Here is a 23359-nt window from a genome sequence, read left to right as displayed (position 1 = left end):
GTATACTTGCACACATCAATAAAAAGTTATTTAAAACGTTAAATGTGTTCAGCAAATAAATAAATCTAATTGCTGCCTACTTTCTGCAAGGGACTGTGTCAGATATAGTTGGATACAAAAGAGAATACAAAAGAGTTGTAAGAAGTAATCTATGACATCAAGTTTATAATCTAGTTGAGAAAAGAAAATGTCAGATCCACAAAGATTAAATTCTAATGTTACTACTCAATAAAACGATAGAAAATAAAACAAATGAATCCATAATTAATTGAAAGTGGTGTGTGTACTATTTATCCATAGGAGTAGGCTGGGAAGGCATTGTGGAAAGTGGAGACCCAATCTTGTCTTTTAAGGACAGCTGGAGTATGAAGCATATTTGTCAGACAGGAGGACTTGGTGGGCAGATACATGGAAGTGGTTCAGGATTAGGCTCCTCTCTATCCCCTTTCTCTGTGTTCCAGCAGGAGTGTGTTAGCCGGATCAGAGAATTTGTATAGGAAAGCGGTAGTCAGTAAATCTTTAAATAATAATAGTAATATTACTAAATATTTTCTTCCTAGAATCAAGCTTTCATTTGATTATTCTTGAGAGAATCGATTCTGCTGGAAAATGTGATTTCCAGGACACTGAAGATATGGAGACAGAACTCTTGTTTAGAGACACCTGAGTACTCACTCTGCCTTTCTCCATAGGGGGTGCTGAGTGGTTTTGACTCAGGAAGGGGCAAGACGTCCTGCAGTATTGCCTGGGGAGGGCCTAGATTTTTCATGTACATTCTTCCTGAATGCTGATATAAGTCTGATTATAAAAGGGCTGTGATGCATTGAGAATATCTAGCTGATTTCTTCTAGCAAGAGCTAGCTTTGCAGAGGGTATCACCACTGACTGTTGCCCTACGAGGGACTTGATGGAGCTCTGGGCGGGAAGGTATGGTGCCTGTTCCTGTCCTGATGAGTTCTGTTTCTCTCTCAGGACTATTTCGTGAAAACTTCTGAAGATACTCAAGTAGGTGTATTGAGGGCAGGGCAGATGGAATTTTCTTGCCAAGCAATCTGTAGCTCTCCAGAAACAATTTTGTTTCCTAAACTCTTGAAAGTTGTACCTTAGTAATTCCACATTAAGTTTAAATATGTATTTTTAGAGTTAAAAGGAAGAGTCACATACCTTTCCTTGGTAGCCAATTCCAGAAAGGTAGTCTGTCAGAATCTTGGCCCTCAACTTTGACATTTCTTTTTCCTTATTGCATAGCTGATCCACATTCTGATTCAATCCAGGATTTGAATCTAATTGACATTTGTGCCCTAAGCACATATTTAACAGATTAAATAGAGTGATGAGGGTTATTAGAAGTAGACCACCTTTTAAGGGAGCCATTGAGCAGTCAGTATTAAACTGTGTAAGTAACAATACTTGTATTACCATTCACTGGACCATGACAGCAGCCTGATATGTTTATATATTTAAGAATTGAATTAGGGAGTTAGGTAATTTCACTAGTATTCCTGGGTTTTCCCCTATATAATTGTATCATTTTAGATTCATTGCTAAGTTTTTCAAGTCTTATTTTTTTTTTTAAAACTGCATATATAGCCTTCCTGCCTCTAGAATGACATAAACTATACAACTGGAGTGTGTGTTACAGTGGTCGTTAAACATGTGTTAGCACTTGAAATACGTCTTGTTTGACCTTAATTTTAAATTCAATACTAATTAATTTACTTTTAAATTTAAAGCTGACACTTGATTCGTTTATTAGATAAGTTATGTTTAGAACAAGTATATGATTCTACTTTTTTAATTACAAATTTTATGAAATCTAAGTGCACATCAAATTTCTGAAGGAAATTCAGCACTTTAATTGAGCTGTGCTTTGTGTAAAGTACATATCAGCTTTTAACTAGTAAGAAGAAAAAAAGTGTGTCATTAATAATTTTCACATCAATTATGTGTTGAAGTGATAATTTGTATATATTGGGTCAAGTAAAGCATATCATTATAATCAGTTTTCCTTGTTACCTTTTACTTTTTGGATAAAGTTGCTGGGAAATTTTAAATCACGTGTGGCTTGCTTTTTATTTCTATTAGGCAGTGCTGCTGCAGAGAGAACTGTATTCTCTGCTGTGAATCATCTGACCTGTTAAAAGCTCTTGATCTAGAATTTAGTTTTTATTTAATGACTTTTTATTCCTCTCTCAGATAGAGAAGCTATTCTGGAATCAGATGCCATTATGAAGGAGCAGCGTAAAGGAGCTGGCCCAAAAGCTTTGTACCACGCAGGCTTATTTTTATGGCACATTGGTCGTCACGATAAGGCGAGAGAATATGTTGACCGAATGATCAAAATGTCAAACGGCAGTAAAGAGGTAGATGGTTTTCATATTTTGAAATAGTAACATTAAAAGGAGCTTGTGATATTTACATATTCAGTAGTATCTGCCTTTAAACCTCAGAGGAAACTTTTGTTACTTACAGATCCAGTAGTAGTCTTTGCTCTCACCCCCTCTATTCATACTTTATAAATAACTTTATTTTATTTTAATATTTTATAATTTGGTAAAGTTGTGGTTCCCTGAGGTTGTTTATTTTCACGCTGTTTATTAACTCTTGACAAGGTCCCTCCCCAACTCCTCCCCTCCTTTCCTTCCTCCTTCCTTCCCTCCCACTCTCCTTATCAGACTGCTGTAGACACAGGGCACCATTATTTGCACTGTTAATAATAGAAAGATGAGGAATAGCTAAATGTTACTTTCACGGGTGGATCATCTAGCAGTGTTACAGGGCACATACTCGGCTAATACTGTGAGAAAATTGACAAATAACATGAGAGAAGTGTGATGAAAACGCATGGGAAATAAGTTATCACTGATTGCTCTTTGTGCTAAGCACCACTGTCAGTACTCAAGGAGAGATCACATCTCTGAATGTTAGAATGAGGAAGGATTTCTTGAAGGAAATAGCATTTGAACCCAAACCTGAAAGATGGGTACAGTTTCCACAGACAAAGTTTATGGAAAAGGGAAGTAGATACTCCCAAAGTGGGAAATGAGGAAAATCCGGAGGCATGTTGCTTGTAGGGATAGTGAGAACCTCGTGTTTGATGGGAACTCGGGGTACCCAGATGAAGAAGGTGGAAGAAAAGCTTCTAGAGGTCAATAAAGCCTTTTTGTTGTTGCTGCTTTTTGTTTATTTATTTTTTAATTGAAGTATAGTTGGTTTACAGTGTTGTTAACTTTTGGTGTACAGCATAGTGATTCAGTTGTACAAATATATATTCCTTTTCATATTCTTTTTCATTGTATAAAGGTTTTTAATCATGTCAGTGATATCATTAGAGTGTAAATCCAGAAGATTAACTTAGCGATGGTTTATAGGATGACCTGACCTGGGAGGAAACTAGAATGCAGCTCAAAAGGATAATACTTCCTAGCAGAAGGTTTTGAGGGTCTACAGTAAAATATTGTACAGTGAGTAGGAAGTTGAGAATTGTTAAATATAAAACTTGCAACTGATTATAAACAGCGGGGGAAAGATACTGAAGTTTCAGGTATACCAGGGATGTCTCTCTGGGGTTTTAAATGGATGATTCAGAGGCCAATTAACATGAATAGAAAAACACATTGGGATGAGAAGGGATCTTGGAGGGAAGTGATGTACTGGTTTAAGACATGCCGTATTTCAGGCTCTGGCAGAACAAGGAGATGGAAGATAGTAGATGAGCTTTTAGAAAACGAAAAGTTTAGAAGAGGTATTGAACAAGAAATAGAGGTTGGGACATCCACACAGAGACAGTAGTTAAAATGGTTCAGATAAGGACACCAATCTAGTGAATAGAAATAGCATTGTTTGAGAATCTCATCTGTTTTAAGGTGTGGTACAGGGAGGAAAATAAAATCTTAAACATTTATAAAGTTTATGAATTAACCTGGAAACTTTGTGATAGAAGAGCAGATTTCATAATTTTTTATTTGGGCATTAAAAAGAAAAATAATGAACCTGTATCCATCTTCTTTCTAATTCTATAAACTTTACAACCCATTGGCTCACTAACATTTCTGAAAGTGAACATCTATGACTTCTTCATTTTTAAATTTCTGAGGCCATTTTATCCTTTCATTTGAAATTTACTGGTCTAGTCAGATTGAGGAGAAGATAGTTGCCAAATTACCTCAATTTTTAATAAATGTGAAGCAAAGCATTTCTGTTTTCCTATCTTAGTTTATTTGGTCTGTTTGCCCAAAAGAGGTAGTTAATTCTTAATAGTGTATTGAATTATGTGTTTAAACAGTTACTAATAATTTACTAGCAAAGCCCCAAGTAAGAATATTGGTTATTTAGCATTAATGGAATATTTGTCAAGCTTATTAATATTGAGCACAGTAGTAATCTTAAAAGCTGAAATTCCTAATAGTTGCCAAGACACTGATCTGGCAAAAGCTTGAAAGCAATTTTATTACACAGTTTTATCATTCATAACATTATGTGATAGTGATTTTTGTTACTAATTACAAATAAAAATGACTCCTTCATCAACATTTCTTTATTTCTAAACACATGGAAATATGATTAGAATTACTCATTTTACAGGGACAGATTTTGAGAGCATGGCTTGATATTACAAGAGGAAAAGAACCTTACACTAAAAAAGCACTAAGATATTTTGAAGAAGGATTACAAGATGGAAATGATATTTTTGCTCTGCTGGGTAAGGTGAGTTGGAGTTATGGTAAAGTAAGTTTTTTAAATGTATTTGTAATGAATCTGAAATACAGCTAAACTAAGTAGCTCAAAAAGATAGTTTTCATGTTATTTTTTACCAACTCAACTATAGGAGGGACTTACATTTGTATAGGACAGTGAACAAGTAAACTAGAAAAGTATTCCCTGCTAAATTCCTGAATTCTGGGTCAGATTTAATTGTTTTTGTTGTTGCTGTTGGTGGTGGTGGTTTCTGTATTACTGACTCACCAAACGTCTATGATGTGTCTAATGCATGAGGCATTGCTCTGCATACAAGGGGTACCCTGAGCAAAAGAAAACCTCTTGCTTTTTTATGGAGCATATGTTCTAGGGGTAGAGACAGACAATAAACAGAATCAGTGAGTGAATTACATAGTATATTAGAAAGTGATAAGTGCAATGGAAAATAAATAAGTCGGGGACAGATGGAGAAGTACAGCTAGGGTATAAACTTAAAATTTGAAATGATGTAGTCAGGGAAAGTGACATTTGAGCAAAGACTGGGCAGCTTGAGAGCACATTACAAATAGAGGAGATGCTTTAAGGCATGTTCAAGGCATTGCTTGAAGAGGCCTGGAGACTGAAGCAGAGTGAGTGAAGAGGAGAGAAGTCGAGGCTAGAGAGAAGGAAGGTGGGGGTCAGGGCAGGTGAGCACAGGGGGAATGAGGTGAGGCCAGCTGATTCTGTAATGCCTTTGGCTTTGACTTTGAACCAGATAGATCACAGCCAATGAAAAAAGAAATAATATGATCTGACTTACATGGGAGGGATGACCAAGTGGCAGAGACATTAGAAATCGTTAGTGGGTTCGAATGTTTAAATTCAGTTCCTTTCTTTAGTTCCATTGATGCCTTCTGAATGCCTTAAATTTAAAAAAAAAAAAATTTTTTTTGATTCAGCAAAAAGAAATTATATTAGGAAAACACTATGTTAAATTAGCAGTAATTTGTGGAGGAGGGGTATAAAAAGAAAAAAAAGAGAGGAGTATTAGTGTGTTGGCCGTCATCAGTGTCCCTCCATCACTCTTGTCAGTTTCTGTGGGTAGTGAGCTTGGTCAAATGTTTGCTACCAGTATTCATGCTAACTAGTACTCACGCTAATTGGACTCAGGTTTTACCTAATGGCACTGCTAGAGGTCTGGGGAATTTAGCAAGTTTATAAAAAAGTTTTTCTTGATTATTTCTCCTCCCTGTTCCTTAAAGAGAAGCTAGTTGTTAATCTTCTAAGGTAGGGCTATTTCAAGGGTAAATATAAGCAGCTTAGATTAGAAACGGACTCAAGTTTAATCCACATGATACAAACAAACAAGCCCAAATCACTAATCTAATATGTAAGATTGGTTTAAATTCTTTTTCTGATAAAACCCATTCCTATTATATATTTATTTTCCAGTTCATTCAGCAGGACGTTTATATTAGTCTAATTGCAAATGGGAATGATATGAACCAAGTACATAGCAAATTTAGTTTTGTTTAATATGATAAGCTGCATTCATCACGGAGGTGATAATCTAAGGAAGTATTAGATATGGTCTTTTAGCATGATTTTGTTAATTTATATTACCAGCTATTTAGGCAGATTCCAAGGACATACGTATTTTTAAAAATTACCTGTGTTAATCTTTTTGCTATTATTGGTAACTACTGAGAAATTTAAATAATTTATTTTGACATACTGCATGGCATAGTCATACTTCTTCAGTTATATGGCAATATAGTCTCAAACTGATTTCAGGAATATATTGCAGTTCTACACATCTGTTGAGGCTGTATGCTCTTTTTGAGTTGAGATATTCCAGGACTAAATTTATTCTTAAAGGATATCCAAAAGCAAATATTTAAAAATCTGTCATATGATAAATATGCCTCATCATCTGTTCTTAAAACACTAGCTATATTTATAGCTTTACTTTTTTCTGACTACGAAAGTAATAACATGGACATTGTAAAAAAAAAAAAATTCTTAGAATACAGTAATACCTGAATTGAAAATAAATATCACTGTTGGAGATAATCAGTTCAGCTATTATATTGTAAATGACGTTTCTTCATGTCAGTAAATACAGATCTGCAAATTTACATAATGACTTTTAATGGCCACCTAAAGTTTTATTAAATAGGTACACTATAACTTAATCCCTTGCCATTTTGGGTTGTTTTAATTTTTTTCTGTTATAAATCTGCCATAAATGTAATCTGTATCCTTTTTTGTGTTCTTGTCTAATTATTTAAGATAATTCCTAGAAGTAAAAATGTTGAGATAGGCTTAAACTTTATTTTGCTTATGCTTTAAGATTTTGTTTTCTTTAGCCTGAAAGTAATTTTTTTTAAAAGGTACAGAATCTCTTAGTTTTAGATGCTACTTGCAAATATCCTGGGAATATTTTCTGAAAAGTAATTCTTCTGTTGTAAATAGAAACATTTTATGGTGTTTCTAAAAATATTTTTAAAAATTTTAGCCTGTAATTATATTTCTCAGTTATTTAAAGGTAGATTTTGAAACAGTCACTTGTTATGTCAAATATTTTTATTCTGTGCTATTTAAAAATTTTATTTTGATAAAAATATTGTTTTTCTGATCATAAAAGAGATGACTTCCTTACAGAAGACACAAAAAACAAATACAGAAAATATTAAACACTAGTATTCTGCTTATTCCAGGATAACTGCTGTGAGAACCTTAGTATACATGATCACAGTTTTGATGTCACTTTTTCTTCATTAGGCACAATGCCTTGAGATGCGCCAGAACTACTCAGATGCTCTGGAGACTGTGAACCAGATAATAATGAACTTTCCAAGTTTCCTTCCTGCTTTTGTGGAGAAAATGAAACTACAACTAGCCTTGCAGGATTGGGACCAGACGGTTGAGACAGCACAGAGGTGAAGTAAAAAAAGATGATAAGTATCTTTGGGTCTGATTATAACTGAGAAAAAATAAAATCTGTGTACTTCTTTATTGTAAGCTTTTTTTAATTTGATTTTTTTTTCAAACAATATAGAATTGAGGAAAACCTTAACATTGCATTTTTTTTAAAAGTGAGTATTTTTAGTTTTATTTCACTGTATTTGATTTTAATTTAAAAAATTTTAACTGAAGTATAGTCAATTTACAGTGAGTGTTGTGTTAGTTTCTGGTTGATGACATAGTGATTCATAAAAACTGAATTTATTGATTTACATAAATATCTGAGTGGCTATTCTCAGACAGACCCTCAAATGCAAAAAGACAAAAACATCCCTGACCTCATGAAGCTTCTATTCAAATGAGAGGGACCATGTAATAAGCAGAACCAGTAAAAAATTATGCGGTGCAGTTCTTTTTCAATAGTTTTCTTGGCTCCTCTTTAGCAGTTGACTATCAGAGTAACAAGTTAAAAAAAGAAACCCTGTAAGAGATTGGGTTGAACTGCATTAAATCTATAAATTATTTAGGGAGAATTTTTTTAACCCCAAATGAGTATTATCATTAGGCAGCTATTGGTGTGCAGCAAACAACCACAAATCTCAGGGCATGTGATAATAAGCACTCATTGCTCATTTGGTGTGGGTCAGCGATCTAGACCAGGCATGGATGGGGCTCTGCTTCAAGTTTCAGATCCAGCTGGGAGGGTGTGGCACCTTGTTGCAGTTTGGACTCTGCTATGAGTGTGTTCTTCCCTGGGCTCAAGCCAGCTACCCAGGAAGCTCTTCTTACGGTGACAGCAGAGGTGCAAGAGGACAAAGCAGAAATATGTGATGCCTCTGAAACAGGCTTGGCACACTGCCATTCCTGTCCACATCTCATTGGCCAAGAAAAATGTCCAAGTCTGTAGTCAGGGGGCAGTGAAGTACAGGCCAGCATGTGTAGGAGGAACTGCTCAGTTACCTGGCAGAAGGCGTGGATCTAGGTAGAGTGGAAAAGCTGGAGCTAATGATTCAATGTAGCACACCATGCTCAATAAGAAACCTACTGTCTTACCCCATTTGTTCAGTTCCTGAATGCCTTTGAGTAAAGTTTTATAGGAATTTTTTGTAGCTTTTGCATATTTCTTACTAAATTTGATTTCTATTCCTATTATAAAAAGGATTTTTAATAGTATTTTCTAGTTTGTTTTTATCACATTGGAATCTGTTTTAATCTTGTGAATTATATTAATAGATTTTTTAACATTCAGCCCATCTTTACATTCCTGGAAATCTTATAATAAATCTACATAGTCAAGGTGAATTATTCTTTTAATATACTGTTGGGTATGGTTAGCTAATACTTTATTTAGGATTGCTGCAGAATTTAATGAGACCAGTAGACTATTCATATCTTTCTTAAATATTAAAATTAAGATCCAGAGTTTTTTTGGTTTTAAATGAGATTGATAATTTTCATAAAGCAGGTGTCATTTTACTAATTAAAATTACTTATTTAGACAGTGGAATAGTCAGACCAGCAAGCCAACTTTTCAAGCCCTCGAATAAAAATACATAAGTTTATTTCAACATTAACTGAGGTGGGGTTTTTTTGTTTTTGTTTTTTTAGGTTAATTTTTCAAGATAATCAAAATGTGGAAGGACTCAGAATGCTGGCCCTTTACTATTTGTGTAGGGAGGGGGATTTAGAGAAGGTAAGTTGTACTATTTATATCTCCTGTATTAAATGTATTTTTAGTGACACACACATGCACCTACATGAGAGCCTTGAAGTGCTCTTTTAGAATGTATGACATGGTAGTTTTTAGTTGATTCCTAGAAATACACCTTAACAAAGAGGTAGGCTTCTTAAATCAACCAGTAGAGCAAAAATATCATAGAGTTAAAACTACCCTTGGAAGCTTTTAAAATTATTGATGACAGCTTGTGCAGTTTCTATATAAAACTGATGTGCAATAATATATGTGATTAATTAACACTGGGTTATTAATACTGGGTATGCAGAGAACATACAAAATATTCATAGTATTTTTACAATTTTATTGAGTTCACATGAGTTAAATGGGCTTAGGATGAAATTCCATTGGTCCTTATAAAGCACATGTTCCTCCAATAATGAACACATTGACTGTATACTGGGTTATGGAATGCCAAAATCCAGTCTGAAGTAAATAGTGTTAAACAAGTAATACATTTAGTCTGTGTTTAGTCTGGTTAAATTGGTTAGTGAAGTACTTATTAAACACTTCAGTTAATACTAGAAGAATCTTAGTAGGAACAACTCTTCAGTAAATCTTCCAGGCATTGAAATTACTTCTGCTAAGTATCTTAATGATTTTTTCTGTTCTAGAAAATATTTTAAATATAAACCAGGCTATATAGGTAATCCAAGGACTGATTTCATATAATATGAATATTTGTAAATATGTTATCATTCATCTCATATGTGTCATGAATTAATTATTGAAGAGGGTGCTTGGCACATATAGTTAATTGAATATTATGGGTATCTTTACCCACCTAAAGATTTCCATTCAATAACAACTGCTTAACGCATTTAAAAATGCGATTATTTATAATTATTGAGCTTTTTGAGAAGGACCTTTTATATTTATTGCAGCATGTAAGATTTCATTGGAAGAGGGGAAATTTATAAAAGCAGAGATCTTTTTAAATAATATTTGTTAGTATACATGTTATGCATTATGTTCTTTCATTCTTAGTTTATTTTAAAATCATACGGGATACTTCTGTTTTAGGCTGCCACAAAGCTGGAAAACTTAGAAAATGCATTGGATGTCATGGAACCACAGAATGCTCAACTTTTTTATAGGATCACAATAGCCTTCAGCAGAACGGTAAGAGTGCTAACAGAGCTGCTATTTGTAGCTGTAAGTATGAAATAAGTCACAAAGGCTGAGGCAGCAAAAAAGCATATGACCCAGAGTGAAAATATGGCATGTCTATAAATATGTGATACATTCTTAGGAAAGGTAGTTTAGAGGAGATAGTTTCCAACTCTCAGAAGCCATCATGGAGGAAGTGACTGATTCTTGTGAATCCGTTAAGGATAGGGAAGTGCCTTCCAGACAAAGGAAGTGAGAAGTGGTTTCTTTTCATAGGATTTATGACTAGGGTTGTTCTTTGTATTTGTTTTGTGTTTTTAAAACTGTTTTTAAAATGTTTTAAAGTGAGTAATAGAATATTTTGGTGGGGGAAGTGGTTGCTATCTATTTTTTTATAGTAGTAAAGAAATAATTTTATTACAAGCATCCAGTAAAAAGTAATCAGGAATGGAATAGAAAAATATAGCAGAATTTGAAATCAATGTAAGAAATGAAGGGACTGAAAAGTTAGCTAAACTAGAAAAAAATAGGGAAAAAGCACACAAAGTAAGTAAAATAATTGTTAAAATAAAGTTGAAAGAAAATGATCAAGGATATTAATTGTTAAATGACATGAATAAGCTGAATTCTCTTACTTGAAAACAAAGATTGTCAGATCATGTGAAAAAAGCAGATCCTTGCCCTAGTTTTTGATTCAGTTCTGTATATGTCTATGAATATATGTGTAATGCTATATATACATAAATATATATATATAAAACATTAAAGTAGTGATTTTCTTGTCTAATTGTAAGACAATCATGAGGCAGTTTGAATAAGAGCTCCAAAAAATTGACTTTTGCAGTAGTATCATTAGAAGCAGTATGCTTGTCAAGATAGCTGTTTTTTAAAAGCACTACTCATTAGGATATTTAAGTTCTGATAGGGGATAAACTTGCTGCACTGTCTACATAGTAAATAGAGCAGTTTTGTTTCTTTGGTTATGAAATCATTTATTTTTTTCCTACATTCTGCTTCTGTGAAATACAAATAATATATATTATGAAACTAAATCTTCCATCTGATTAGAAGTGTTAGAGTTCAGCTTAAATCTTTTGTTCTCTTTAGTGTGGACGTAGTGAACTTATTCTTCAAAAGACTCAAACATTGCTAGAAAAAGCTTTTAGTTTAACTCCTCAGCAGTCGGAATTTGCCGCAGAACTTGGATACCAAAAGATTTTACAAGGAAACGTTAAAGAGGCATGGAAGTGGTATAAGACTGCCATGACACTAGATGAAACCAGTGTCTCTGCACTGATTGGTATGACAACTCTTTCTGTGAAGGTTCCTCTTACAGATGCAAGTAACGATTGCTTTCAATACCTGTCATTAAGGAAGAAAAGACATATTTTATGGTTTTCTACAATTAATCTATTCTCTACTATCTACAATAGAAAAAAATCATGTAACTTTAAAATTTTTACTTAAAAATTTTGGGAGAATAGTTTTTTATGAGAATTCCCATAAATTATGAATTCCTTAGTAACTGATTTTATATGGGTACAAAGCTACTCATTTTATTTCCCTTCACTCTTCTTTCTGTTTTTTTAATCTAAAACTATAATGTATTATGGCAAAAAATTGGTTAATTGTTTGTGTTAGCTTGAAGTGTACGTGCCTGAAATGATGTGGATTTTGACTGTTTTTGTCCATTTGGTTTAGGACTTATCCAATGTCAGTTAATAGAAGGGCAGTTACAGGAAGCAGATCAGCAGCTGGAATTCCTTAGTGAAATTCAGCAGTCTATTGGAAAATCAGCGGTATGGTATTCTGTTTTATCAGATGGTAGTTCCTAGCTACTATTTTTAAAATAAGAAATTTTATATGTCTTAATATTTAGTAATGATTTTAGAGGACTGATGTATACTAATTTTAATATGTAATTATATGTGTTAATTTACTTCCATGTAAAATTAGACTTAATTCTTCCACAAGATTCTAAAAATCCATCCAAGCTAATACTTTAAAGTTTGAACAAATACTGCACATAAGAGTGCTTCACATACATTTGAAATCTAAGTAGAAATAAATGGCTTTATGACTACATGGAGTAATTTACGAAAACTACTTATTTTCCAGGAATTAACCTATTTACATGCAGTTCTTGCCATGAAGAAAAATAAAAGACAAGAAGAAGTTATTAACTTGTTAAATGATGTCCTAGACACTCATTTTTCACACTTAGAAGATTTACCTCTTGGCATACAGTACTTTGAGAAGTTAAATCCTGATTTCTTGCTAGAAATTATTACAGAATATCTGAATTTCTGTCCAATGCAGGTAAGTAATTCTGGGACTTATTTTCAGGGCTGCATTTACATGATGTTTTGTAAAAGGTGCTAATAAAGTACCTTCCACATGTTAGACTATATCAGTATCTTAAAAGGAAGTATTTGTATCTATATTAGATGAGATAATTTTAATGAAAATATTTACCTTAATGACTGCTATCAACTAATAAGTATATTGATTTACAGATTGATTTGCAATTCATCAAATCTTAGACTTGAGTTTAAACAAATAGTAATTTGTTTAAAGACACCCACCTGGTTTGTAAATTCACTCCATAGCATCTTCATTCAGTGCTCTTCCACCTTGGGATGCATTCAAAGATGCAGTTCAGTAACTATGATTATTAGACTGTGTATCCTATGTTAAGTCAGACTTGGCTTTGTGTTAAAAAAAAAAAAAAAAAAAGATTCACCCATTTACTGGTCCTCCTGTCCTGCTCTCTGGAGTGACGTGGAGCAAGTCCAGTTACTTAGTCTCGGCAAGGATCATTCGTCATTCAGAAAACGGACTGTAGATTTTGGAAGTTAGTTTTCATGTTCCTCTAAACAGTTCCAGGTTTTCAACCATTTATTACCAAGTTTGAGAACCCTGGTTGTGAGCCTGAGGATATTATTTATTTTGTCAGTGCCTCGTTAAGCTCACTATTCCAAATGTGGGTTTGGCCTTCAAGACTTTAGTTGGATCCTTTGCTCCCTAACTCTAGTTGTCCATCCAGCTTTCTTTCTGTGAATCACATTATGTTATTGACTCTTACTGAATTAATAGTTAACTAAAGTCCTTAAATCTGTTATTCACTGTAATTTTGGACCCAAGTGTAGGTACTCTGCATTTATCCCTATGAAATTTTATCTCCCCAGATTTATCCCATAATCCAGATTACCGTATCCTTTTGGATCCTGATTGTTATTTATTTGGACCTTTCTTGTCAAACATTATCTACCTTATTTAGCTCTGAGTAGAACTGAGACTGGAACCCTCTGTTGTATTACCAGGGAGTTCATTCCAAGTTGATGTGGATCCATTAGTCAACACACTTTATTACAGACAGTGAGCAGGTGACTATTATACTCAACTCACAGTTCAACACAGGGATATTATGACAGGTGCTATCAAATACTTCATTCCCAAAAGCGTAGCTTTTAGTATTCTCCCTGATTTATAGCTACAGTAACTGTGTTAATAAGGGAATGAGAATGATGACCTTTCCTTAAGGGAGCCCATGCTGCCTTTTGTTGACCATCATGTCCTTTTCCAGACTATCATAATCTATTTTTTTTTTTTTCAACTAATCCCCCTGGAATCTCACCTTGGGATTGGTCTTTGTCTCTGTAGTCATGACCTGTTTTCAGTTGCTCATGTGTTGGAAAACACTATTCAGTACTCATGCAATATTCAGAATTCATTCAGCACATGCTTATAGAGCACCTAGCACTGTTCAGAGCTGAGCAGATGGTTGTGTAAAGACAAACTACAACCCTTGCCCTCCTGATGCGTGAATACTAGTAGGAGACAGACGGGATAACCAAGTCAGTCTTATAGTATGTTAGAAGATCACGGAAGAAAGTAACAAGTATGTAGGGGTTGGTGATTTTAGATAAGGTGGTCTGGGTAGGCCTCACTGAGGTGGTAAAGTTTGAACCAAAACTTGAAGGTCATGTGGAAATATGGTGGAGAGTGTTTTAGGCAAGGGGGAGGCATTGTGCAGTGGCCCCAAGGGACACAAGGAGAGGAGAGTGGCCAGGACAGAGTGAGGAGGCAGGGAGCAGTCACTGCAAGGTCACAGCCCAAAAGACCAATTGTAACTTCTCTGGTCTTACATTTTTCCATAATATATCAGCATGATAGAATCAAATCAGTATTTGAAATGCTGTTTTCATGGGGAAATATCAGAAAGGCAGGCTTGTCTTTCCAACTCTGTTTCTACTTCTTTAGCCCTTTTATATATGATTTTTTTAATCAAGCTGATACTGTCTTAGAGATTGTCCATGTAAATCCTGGGGCTTTTTTTTTTTACCCATGACTCACTGAAACTACAGTAAAAATGCAGGTTATTTTCAATAAGTAATTCTTAGCAAGTGGCAAAGAACATTTTCAGAACCTCACTCTGTTACCTATACTTTCATTATTTTCTGTTACACTAAAAAAAAAATAAGTATGTTTTAAGAATATACTCTGTATCCATTACTGGGTGTAGAAGTTTTAAAAGTCTGATCTTCAAGACACATAAAGGCCCTGAGCCTGATGAAGGAGGCAACTAAATATGAAACCACTATAGAGCTGTATGACAGAGAATGCTGAATTTTATTACATAGATTACAAGTGCGGTAGAAATTTCAAGAAGTTAAAGTATTCCAGGCACCAATGGTTATATACACTGAAAATCGTCTTGCGCATATATTTTTTGTGCCTCAACTAAGTGAGAAGATGCCACACTTTCTCGTGAGTAACGATGGCTCCGTGTAGGAGTGATGGGCCGGACTCCAGTTAATAACCTGTATGCGGAGTGTAAGGGGGTTGGGGGGAGGATTGTACCTCAGATGAGGGAAAGAGCATTCGTAAGGCAAAGCTGGGAGAGTGAACATTTTATACGTAAACTGTAATATCCCACATCTGAGTTGTGAGTGGATAGCTATGGATAAAGACTGGGTGAGTAGACAGCCATTAAAATGATAAAAAACATGGTCTAGTACTGCTTTAGTTATCATGTTCACTATTAATAAAAAGAGGAAAAACTGTGCAGGCCTACAACATGGCAGGCAGAAACGCGGGGACAGTGAGGTCTGAGTGTGAGTGTGTTCCACCTTCACATTTTTATTAGGATGACAGATCTGAATTCCCTAGAAACTGACCTTCCAGTATTCTAGGGGGTGTGAAAGTTACTGAATTGAGTAAATCACAAAGCAGGTTTAGAGTTAGAACTGACATTGCCTCGACTCTCAATTCCAGCAAGAAACTCTACCTCTTGTTATCCTTCCTTTGAACAGATATATCTCCGTGATAAAGTTTTTGAACTGATATGTACATATACTCCTTTTATATGTTATCAAATTATAACTGTATATTAATTTCACAGTTAATTTTTACTGAGCAAACGCCATTATTTATATAGTCTGTTCATAGATCCCAGGGAGATAAATTCGTTACAGTAAAGATTGGACAGTGAATAGAATAAGAAAAATTTTAGAAAAATAGGTGGTTTTGCTCTTCGCATTACAAGTAATACCTGTTTATTCTTAGCTAAATACTATTATAAACTTATAAAATGATCTGTTGATTTGTTTAGCCTGCAAGTCCTGGGCAGCCTCTTTCTCCGCTTCTCAGACGTTGCACCTCAATCCTGGAAACTATAGTAAGAACTGTACCAGGTCTTCTGCAAGCTGTCTTCTTAATAGCAAAAGTGAAATATTTGTCAGGTAAGGTATACATTAAAAGCTTAAAATAACCTTTATATTCTGATGTTGATTTAAAAAAAAAGTATGAACAAACTAAGCACTCCCCATACATGAAGAATAGTCACAGAGTATGCGCATTATACATGTGCACAGTTAAGTAATTTTTATCCAGAATGAAACTGCATAACTTTATCATTTCATTCTTAAAAAAAAAGTACTATAAACTTTGGTGATTCAGGTGAATTTCTGGGGTAATACAGTTCTACTACTTAAAAAAAACTCATCAAATAATAGTGGGGCCTGGCAATAATAATTTATAGTCTTTAATCTTTCCTTTGAACAGATCATAATCCATCATTGTTGACTCACCAGCATCACCAAATGTGATATTTACCAGGCTTCAGGCCCTTAAGAAATTTACTGATTGATTCTTATTTAGTTTCTGTGATTGGTTATGTATAGCTTTGAAAAATAACCTCAGTTATAACCTTAGCTTTTTAGGACACAAATGTATGTATGACTCTATACATAAAAATAGACCATCATACAATGCTTATATATGTACCTTTGCTGGCTGACTGCTGTACAGGGTGAATTAAGTTCGTAAAGTCCTCAAGGGCAGAGACTAATTTAAAGGTATTCATTCTAACGAACAGTTAATTCTTGTGCATAATAGAAAGAGTTAAGAGATTGACTTTACTAATTTTTTTGGATCTCAGTTTTAACTGTTTTAAAAAAGAACCAAATGATTTCAAAAGCTTATTTCACCTCTGAAATACTCTAGTTGTAAGAATTCTCTCTGGTACCTTCTTCTGATTGAGTTCTGTTGAACCACATGCTATTTCTACCTCCTGCCCATTTGGAATGGATATCACCTACTAGGTGATCCAACTGGGACTTTGAGTTCTGTGATTAATTTATTAAACACTCATTTATTTTGAATTTTGATGTAAATTAGTCTCAATATAGTAATACTTAATTGCCAAAGTCTCTTAGAATGAAAGTCTTGTATGTTAACTCCATGATTTTAAAAGAGCAGCCTGAAATAATTTGAAACACTGCTGGCATGTGTGTGAATAGCAGTATTTTTGCTAAATTGCCATCTGCAGTGACTTCTGGCACCAGCTACCTGGAGTTGGACCATACTTCGCAGATTAAGGGCACTATCCTCCATCAGGCTGCCCTCACTTCAGACAGCAGCCACAAGTTCAGGGGTTCCCATTGCCACCTGCACTTTTGACTAGCTGGCTACAAATTTAAGGGTTCTTATGACCCTCTTCAGGTTTGATAACTCACTAGAAAGATTCACAGATCTCAGGAAAGCACTGTATTTAGGATGAGAGTGCTATAATAGCAAAGGATATTAATGTGGACCAGCAAAAGGAAGATATGCACAGGATGAAGTCTGGGGGGTCCCAGAGGTGAAGCTGCTTATATATTCCGGAGAGCAAGCCTTTGTCGGTTTCATCTTTTGCAAAAATTTTCTCCCATGCTGTAGGTTGTTGTTTTGTTTTGCTTATGGTTTCCTTTTCTGTGCAAAAGCTTGTAAGTTTAATTAGGTCCCATTTGCTTATTCTTTTATTTCTCTTGCTTGGGTAGACTGCCTTAGGAGAACATTGTTGAGATGTATGTGAGATAATGTTTTGCCTGTGTTTTCTTCTAGGAAGTTTATTGTATCTTGTCTTACATTTAAGTCTTTGGTCCATTTTGAGTTTATTTTTGTGTATGGTGTAAGGGAGTGTTCTAGCTTCATTGATTTACATGCTGCATCCAGTTTTCCCAACACCATTTGCTGAAGAGACTGTCTTTATTCCATTGTGTGTTTCTTGCCTCCTTTGTTGAAGATTAATTGACCAAAAATTTGTGGGTTCAATTCTGGGCTCTCTATTCTGTTCCATTGGTCCATATGTCTGTTTTTGTACCAATACCATGCTGTCTTGATGACTGTAGCTCTATAGTATTGTCTGAAGTCTGAGAGAGTTATTCCTCCAGCCTCTTCCTTTTTCTTCTGTAATGCTCTGGCAATTCTGGATCTTTTGTGATTCCATATAAATTTTATTATGATTTGTTCTAGTTCTGTGAAATATGTCCTGGGTAATTGGATAGGGATTGCATTAAATCTGTAGATTGCCTCCGGCAGTATGACCATTTTAACAATACTGATTCTTCCAATCCAGGAACATGGGATATCTTTCCATTTTTTAAAGTCTTTAATTTCCTCAATCAATGTTTTATAGTTCTCAGTGTATAAATCTTTCACCTTCTTGGTTAGATTTATTCCTAGGTATTTTATTACTTTGGGTGCCATTTTAAAAGGGATTATTTCTTTACTTTCTTTTCCTGTTGATTCATCATTAGTGTAAAGAAATGCAACTGATTTTTGTACGTTAATCTTGAACCTGCTACCTTGCTGAATTCTTCGATTAGTTCTAGTAGTTTTTGTGTGGAACTTTTAGAGTTTTCTGTATATAGTATCATGTCATCTGCATATAGTGACACTTTTACCTCTTCTTTTCCAGTTTAGATCCCTTTTATTTCTCTGTCTTGCCTGATTGCTGCAGCTAGGACTTCCAAGACGATGCTGAATAGGAGTGGTGAGAGTGGGCAACCTTGTCTTGTGCCAGATTTTAGTGGGAAGCTTTTGAGTTTTTCACTGTTGAGTACTATGCTGGCTGTAGGTTTGTCATGTATAGCTTTTGTTATGATGAGGTATGTTCCCTCTATACCCACTTTGGTGAGAGTTTTTATCATAAGTGGATGTTGAATTTTATCAAATGGTTTTTCTGCATCTGTTGAGATGATCATGTGCTTTTTGTCCATTCTCTTGTTGATGTGATGTATTACATTGCTTGATTTGTGTATGTTGAACCACCTTGTGTCCCTGGGATGAACCCACCTTGTTCATTGTATATGATCTTTTTTATGTGCTGTTGGATTCTGTTTGCTAGTATTTTGGTAAGGATTTTTGCTTTATGTTCATCTGTGACATTGGTCTGTTATTCTCTTTTTTGGTAGTGTCTTTGCCTGGTTTTGGTATCAAGGGTGATGGTGCTTTATAGAATGAGTTTGGGAGTGTTCCCTCCTTTTCAATCTACTGGAAGACTTTGAGAAGGACTGGTGTGAGTTCTTTGTATATTTGGTAAAATTCCCCAGTGAAGCCATCTGGTCCTGGACTTTTATTTGTAGGGAGGTTTTTTACTGCTAATTCGATTTCATTTCTAGTGATCTGTTTGTTCAAGTGGTCACTTTCTTCTTGATTCAGTCTTGGTGGACTGTGTGTTTCCAGAAATTTGTCTATCTCTTTTAGGTTATCCATTTTGTTTCCATAGAGTTGTTCATAATATTCTCTTGTGATATTTCATATTTCTGTGATATTGGTTGTAATTTCTTCATTTTTTCCTTTCTTATTTTGCTTATTTGTGCTCTTTTCTTTGTAAGCTTGGCCAGAGATTTGTCGATTTTATTTACTCTTTCAAAAAACCAGCTCTTGGTTTGATTGAGTTTTTTTCCTACGTTTTTTTTAATCTCTATTTTATTTATTTCCTCCCTTATCTTTATTATTTCCTTCCTTCTGCTGACTTTTGGGGGGTTTTTTGCTCTTCTTTTTCTAATTCTTTTAGCTGGCAGGTTAGATTGTTTATTTGAGATTGTTCTTTTTTGAGGAAGGCCTGTATCGCTATAAACTTCCCTCTTAGCACTGCCTTTGCCGTGTCCCATAAATACGTGTGGTTGTGTTTTCATTGTCATTTGTCTCAAAGTAATTTTTAATTTCAACTTTGATTTTATCATTGACCCACTGGTTTTTTTAGTAGCATGTTTAATTTCCATGCTGTCATTTTTTTTCTCCTTTGTTTTTCTGTAGTTGATTTCTAGTTTCATGGCATTGTGGTCAGAAAGGATGCTTGAGGTAATTTCTATCTTCTTAAAATTGTTGAGGCTTCTTTTGTGCCCAAGTACATGATCAGTCCTAGAAAATGTTCCACGTGCACTTGAAAAGAATGTATATTCTATTTTGGGGGGGGGGGTGTAATGTTCTGAAAATATCAACAAGACTAGTAGTTGTTCTGTTGTATCATTTAGTTTCCCTGTTGCCTTATTTTCTGTCTGGAAGATCTGTCCAGAGTGATGTTAATGGGGTGTTAAAATCTCTGACAATGATTGTATTCCCATCAATTTCTGCCTTTATCTCTGTTAGTATTTGCTTTATGTACTTAGGTGCTCCTATATTGGGTGCATATATATTAACGAGTATAATATCCTCATCTTGTATTACTCCTTTAATCATTATAAAATGTCCTCCTTTATCTTTTTTATGGCTTTTGTTTTAAAGTCTATTTTGTCTGAAATCAGTATTGCTACTCCTGCTTTCTTGTCATTTCTATTTGCATGGAATAACCTTTTCCACCTTCTCACTCACAATCTATGTGTGTCCTTCTCCCTAAAGTGGGTTTCTTGTATGCAGCATATTGAAGGTTCTTGTTTTATTATCCAGTTTGCACTCTGTGTCTTTTGATTGGAGCATTTAGTCCATTGACATTTACAGTAATTAATGATAGATGTGTGTTTGTTGCCATTTTGAACTTAGTTTTGCAATTGATTTGGTATTTCCTCTTTGTTCCTTTCTTTTTCCTTTTGTGCTTTGATAATTTTCCTTTGTATTATCTTGGATTTTGTTTAGTTTTTGTGACTCTATTGTAAGTTTTTGGCTTGTGGTTACCATTTTTTGTATGTATATTAACCCATTACTGTAATTTTATTAAACAGATAGTAATTATAAGCTCAAATCCATCCTACCGAGAACAAAAAATTTAAAGAAAAAAAACTATTTTCTTGCTTCCCTCTCCCACTGTTAATGATTTAGATGCCTTCTTTTACAATTTCGTGTTTATTCTATTTGTAATTCATGGTAGTTATCACCTTTACAGTTACGGTCTTCTCATTTCTGTAGTATCCTGCTTCTTTTCTATTTAGAGTAGACCTTTCAGTATTATTTCTAGCATGGGTTTAGTGTTGCTAAACTCTTCTAGTTTTTGCTTGTCTGTGAAGTTCTTTATCTCTCCTTCTATTCTAAAGTATAACCTTGCAGGATAAAGTATCCTAGGCTGCATCTTTTTTTTTCCATTTAGGACTTGGAATATATCTTGCCACTCCCTTCTGGCCTGTAGTGTTTGTGTAGAGAAATCAGCTGAAAGCCTTATGGGGGTTGCCTTGTAACTCACTCTTTTTCTCTTGCTGCCTTTAGGATCATTTCTTTATCCTTAACCCTGGCCATCCTGATTATAATGTCTTGGTGTGGATCTGTTTGGGTTCTTCCTGTTTGGGACCCTCTGAGCTCCTGTACTTGGATATCTGATTCCTTCTTTAGGTTTGGGAAGTTTTCAGTCATGATTTCTTCAAATACCTTTTCAATCCCTTTTGCTCTTTCTTCCCCATCTGTAACCCCTATTATGTGTAGATTGGCACGCTTTGTATTATCCCATAGGCCCCTTATATTGTTTTCACTGGTTTTTGTTTTTCTCTCTGCTGTTCTGATTGGGTACTTTCTGTTGTCCTGTCTTCTAAGTCACTTATTCATTCCTCTGCATTATCTAGCCTGCTTTTTACAGCCTTTAGATCAGCTTTCATCTCAGCAAATGAGTTTTCCAATTTTAATTAGCTTCTCTTTACAGCTTCAATTTCATTTTTGACATAGTCTCTGTCTCTAAATACAGTCTCTTTTAGTTCCTTCAGTACCTTGATCACTCCTTTTTTGAAATGATCTAGTAGGCTATCAATGTCTATTTCATTGATCATCCTTTCAGGGGATTTCTCTTGTTCTTTTAATTGGGAGTGGTTCCTCTGCTTCTTCATTTTGCTCACATCTCTTTGGCACTGTGGCTTATGGAGTATCAGTTATCTACTGTGGTCCTTAAGGAGTTTATTTATCTAAAGCATATGTGGAAATAAAACTAAAAAAAAAAAAAGTTTAAAAGAAGAGGGGAAAAAAAGGTTTGAAAACAGTATAATCAATAACAGAAGAACAAACTGAAGCAAAATAAAAATTGAGTTGAGATGTATTTTAAAAACCTTAAAAGATGAAAAAAATATTTGAAAACTGAGTATAATCAACAATAGGAGAACAAAACCAAGAGAAATTAAAATGAAATTGAGGTGAATTTAAAAAATAGTAAAATATTTTAAAAGAAAAAATTTAAAGGGATTAAAACTAGAGACATATATAATTGTTTAAAAAGTAAAAATTTTAAAAAGTAACAGAAAATAGAGCAGAGGGGAAAAAAGTGGTTGTGTTCCTGTGGAGACTGTGTGCTCTTAATGATTTTGTTGAAGGGTGGTTGCCAGGTCTTACTTTCCTTTGGTTAGGGATGTGGCCATTGACCTGATGGTCAGAGTCTGCCCGTGTTATTGAATGGGGCCTCCTTTTTGTTTCGTGGTTGTCACTGCTTCTGCCTTAGCCCTGTTGAGCGAACTCAGCTCTCTGCTTCCAGAGGCCCTCCGTTCACACCCCTGGTCTGTGCTGCTCCCAGTGCTGGTGGGCAGGCAAGGTCACACCCCCCTCCCAACACCTGGTCAGGTGCTGTGCTCCTACATGGTAGGCGGGCAGGTCACACCATCTCCCAGCACCGGTCGCTTCCCTGCTCTGTGCAGTTGGCTGGCCACGTGCTGTTTTGCTTTTTCTTCTTTCCTTTTTCCTTTTCTCCTACCAGATTTCGTGGTGTATTTTGTCTTTTGAAGAAGGTAATGTTCTGTCAAAGTTCAGCAGGTGCTCTGATTGGGTGGGTCTATGGATGTCAGTCTTGGTGTATTTGTGGGAGAGGATGAGCTACGAGTGTCCTTCTACTCTGCCATCTTGGCTAATCCAGTAATAATCTCTTTTTTCAAGTTATTGCCTTAATTCTCCTCCTTCCTAAAAGAATATGGGGGTGGTAATTTGCATGCAGATTTATTAAGCTTAACCTTCCTTTTTCCTTTTTTGTGTGCACAGTCTGAGTGTTGGATTGTATCACAATGAAAAAGAATCTGATATTTATTTTGCTTGGTGGTTAAAATTTTTTGACACTGTAGTTAATAAGTTATCATGCTACCTCAGCCAAATTTTTGTTCCTAATCCTTTGTCTCTAAGAAAAATATTTTCCATTTAAATGGATTT

General features: G+C 34.9%; 1 protein-coding gene across 7 annotated transcripts in view; it reads left to right on the top strand.

Moving 5' to 3' along the window:
* TTC21B (tetratricopeptide repeat domain 21B) overlaps positions 1 to 23359 on the top strand; it is a 91788-nt gene that overhangs the window by 5106 nt on the left and 63323 nt on the right. For all 7 annotated transcript variants that reach the window (XR_012507011.1, XR_012507008.1, XR_012507009.1 and 4 more), the window contains exons 4-12: positions 2197 to 2363; positions 4585 to 4707; positions 7462 to 7619; positions 9253 to 9337; positions 10403 to 10501; positions 11597 to 11789; positions 12191 to 12288; positions 12608 to 12808; positions 16104 to 16233. Coding sequence is in view for 2 of the 7 variants with exons in the window: in XM_074363821.1 (XP_074219922.1) it covers positions 2197 to 2363; positions 4585 to 4707; positions 7462 to 7619; positions 9253 to 9337; positions 10403 to 10501; positions 11597 to 11789; positions 12191 to 12288; positions 12608 to 12808; positions 16104 to 16233 (1254 nt within the window). In the remaining 5 variants the exon portion in view is untranslated. The remainder of the gene's footprint in view (positions 1 to 2196; positions 2364 to 4584; positions 4708 to 7461; positions 7620 to 9252; positions 9338 to 10402; positions 10502 to 11596; positions 11790 to 12190; positions 12289 to 12607; positions 12809 to 16103; positions 16234 to 23359) is intronic.

The sequence above is a fragment of the Camelus bactrianus genome, chromosome 5, assembly GCF_048773025.1.
Source record: "Camelus bactrianus isolate YW-2024 breed Bactrian camel chromosome 5, ASM4877302v1, whole genome shotgun sequence".
Classification (NCBI taxonomy): domain Eukaryota; kingdom Metazoa; phylum Chordata; class Mammalia; order Artiodactyla; family Camelidae; genus Camelus; species Camelus bactrianus.
Note: the sequence above shows the minus strand (reverse complement) of the source record. Positions and strands in the feature narration are given on the sequence as shown.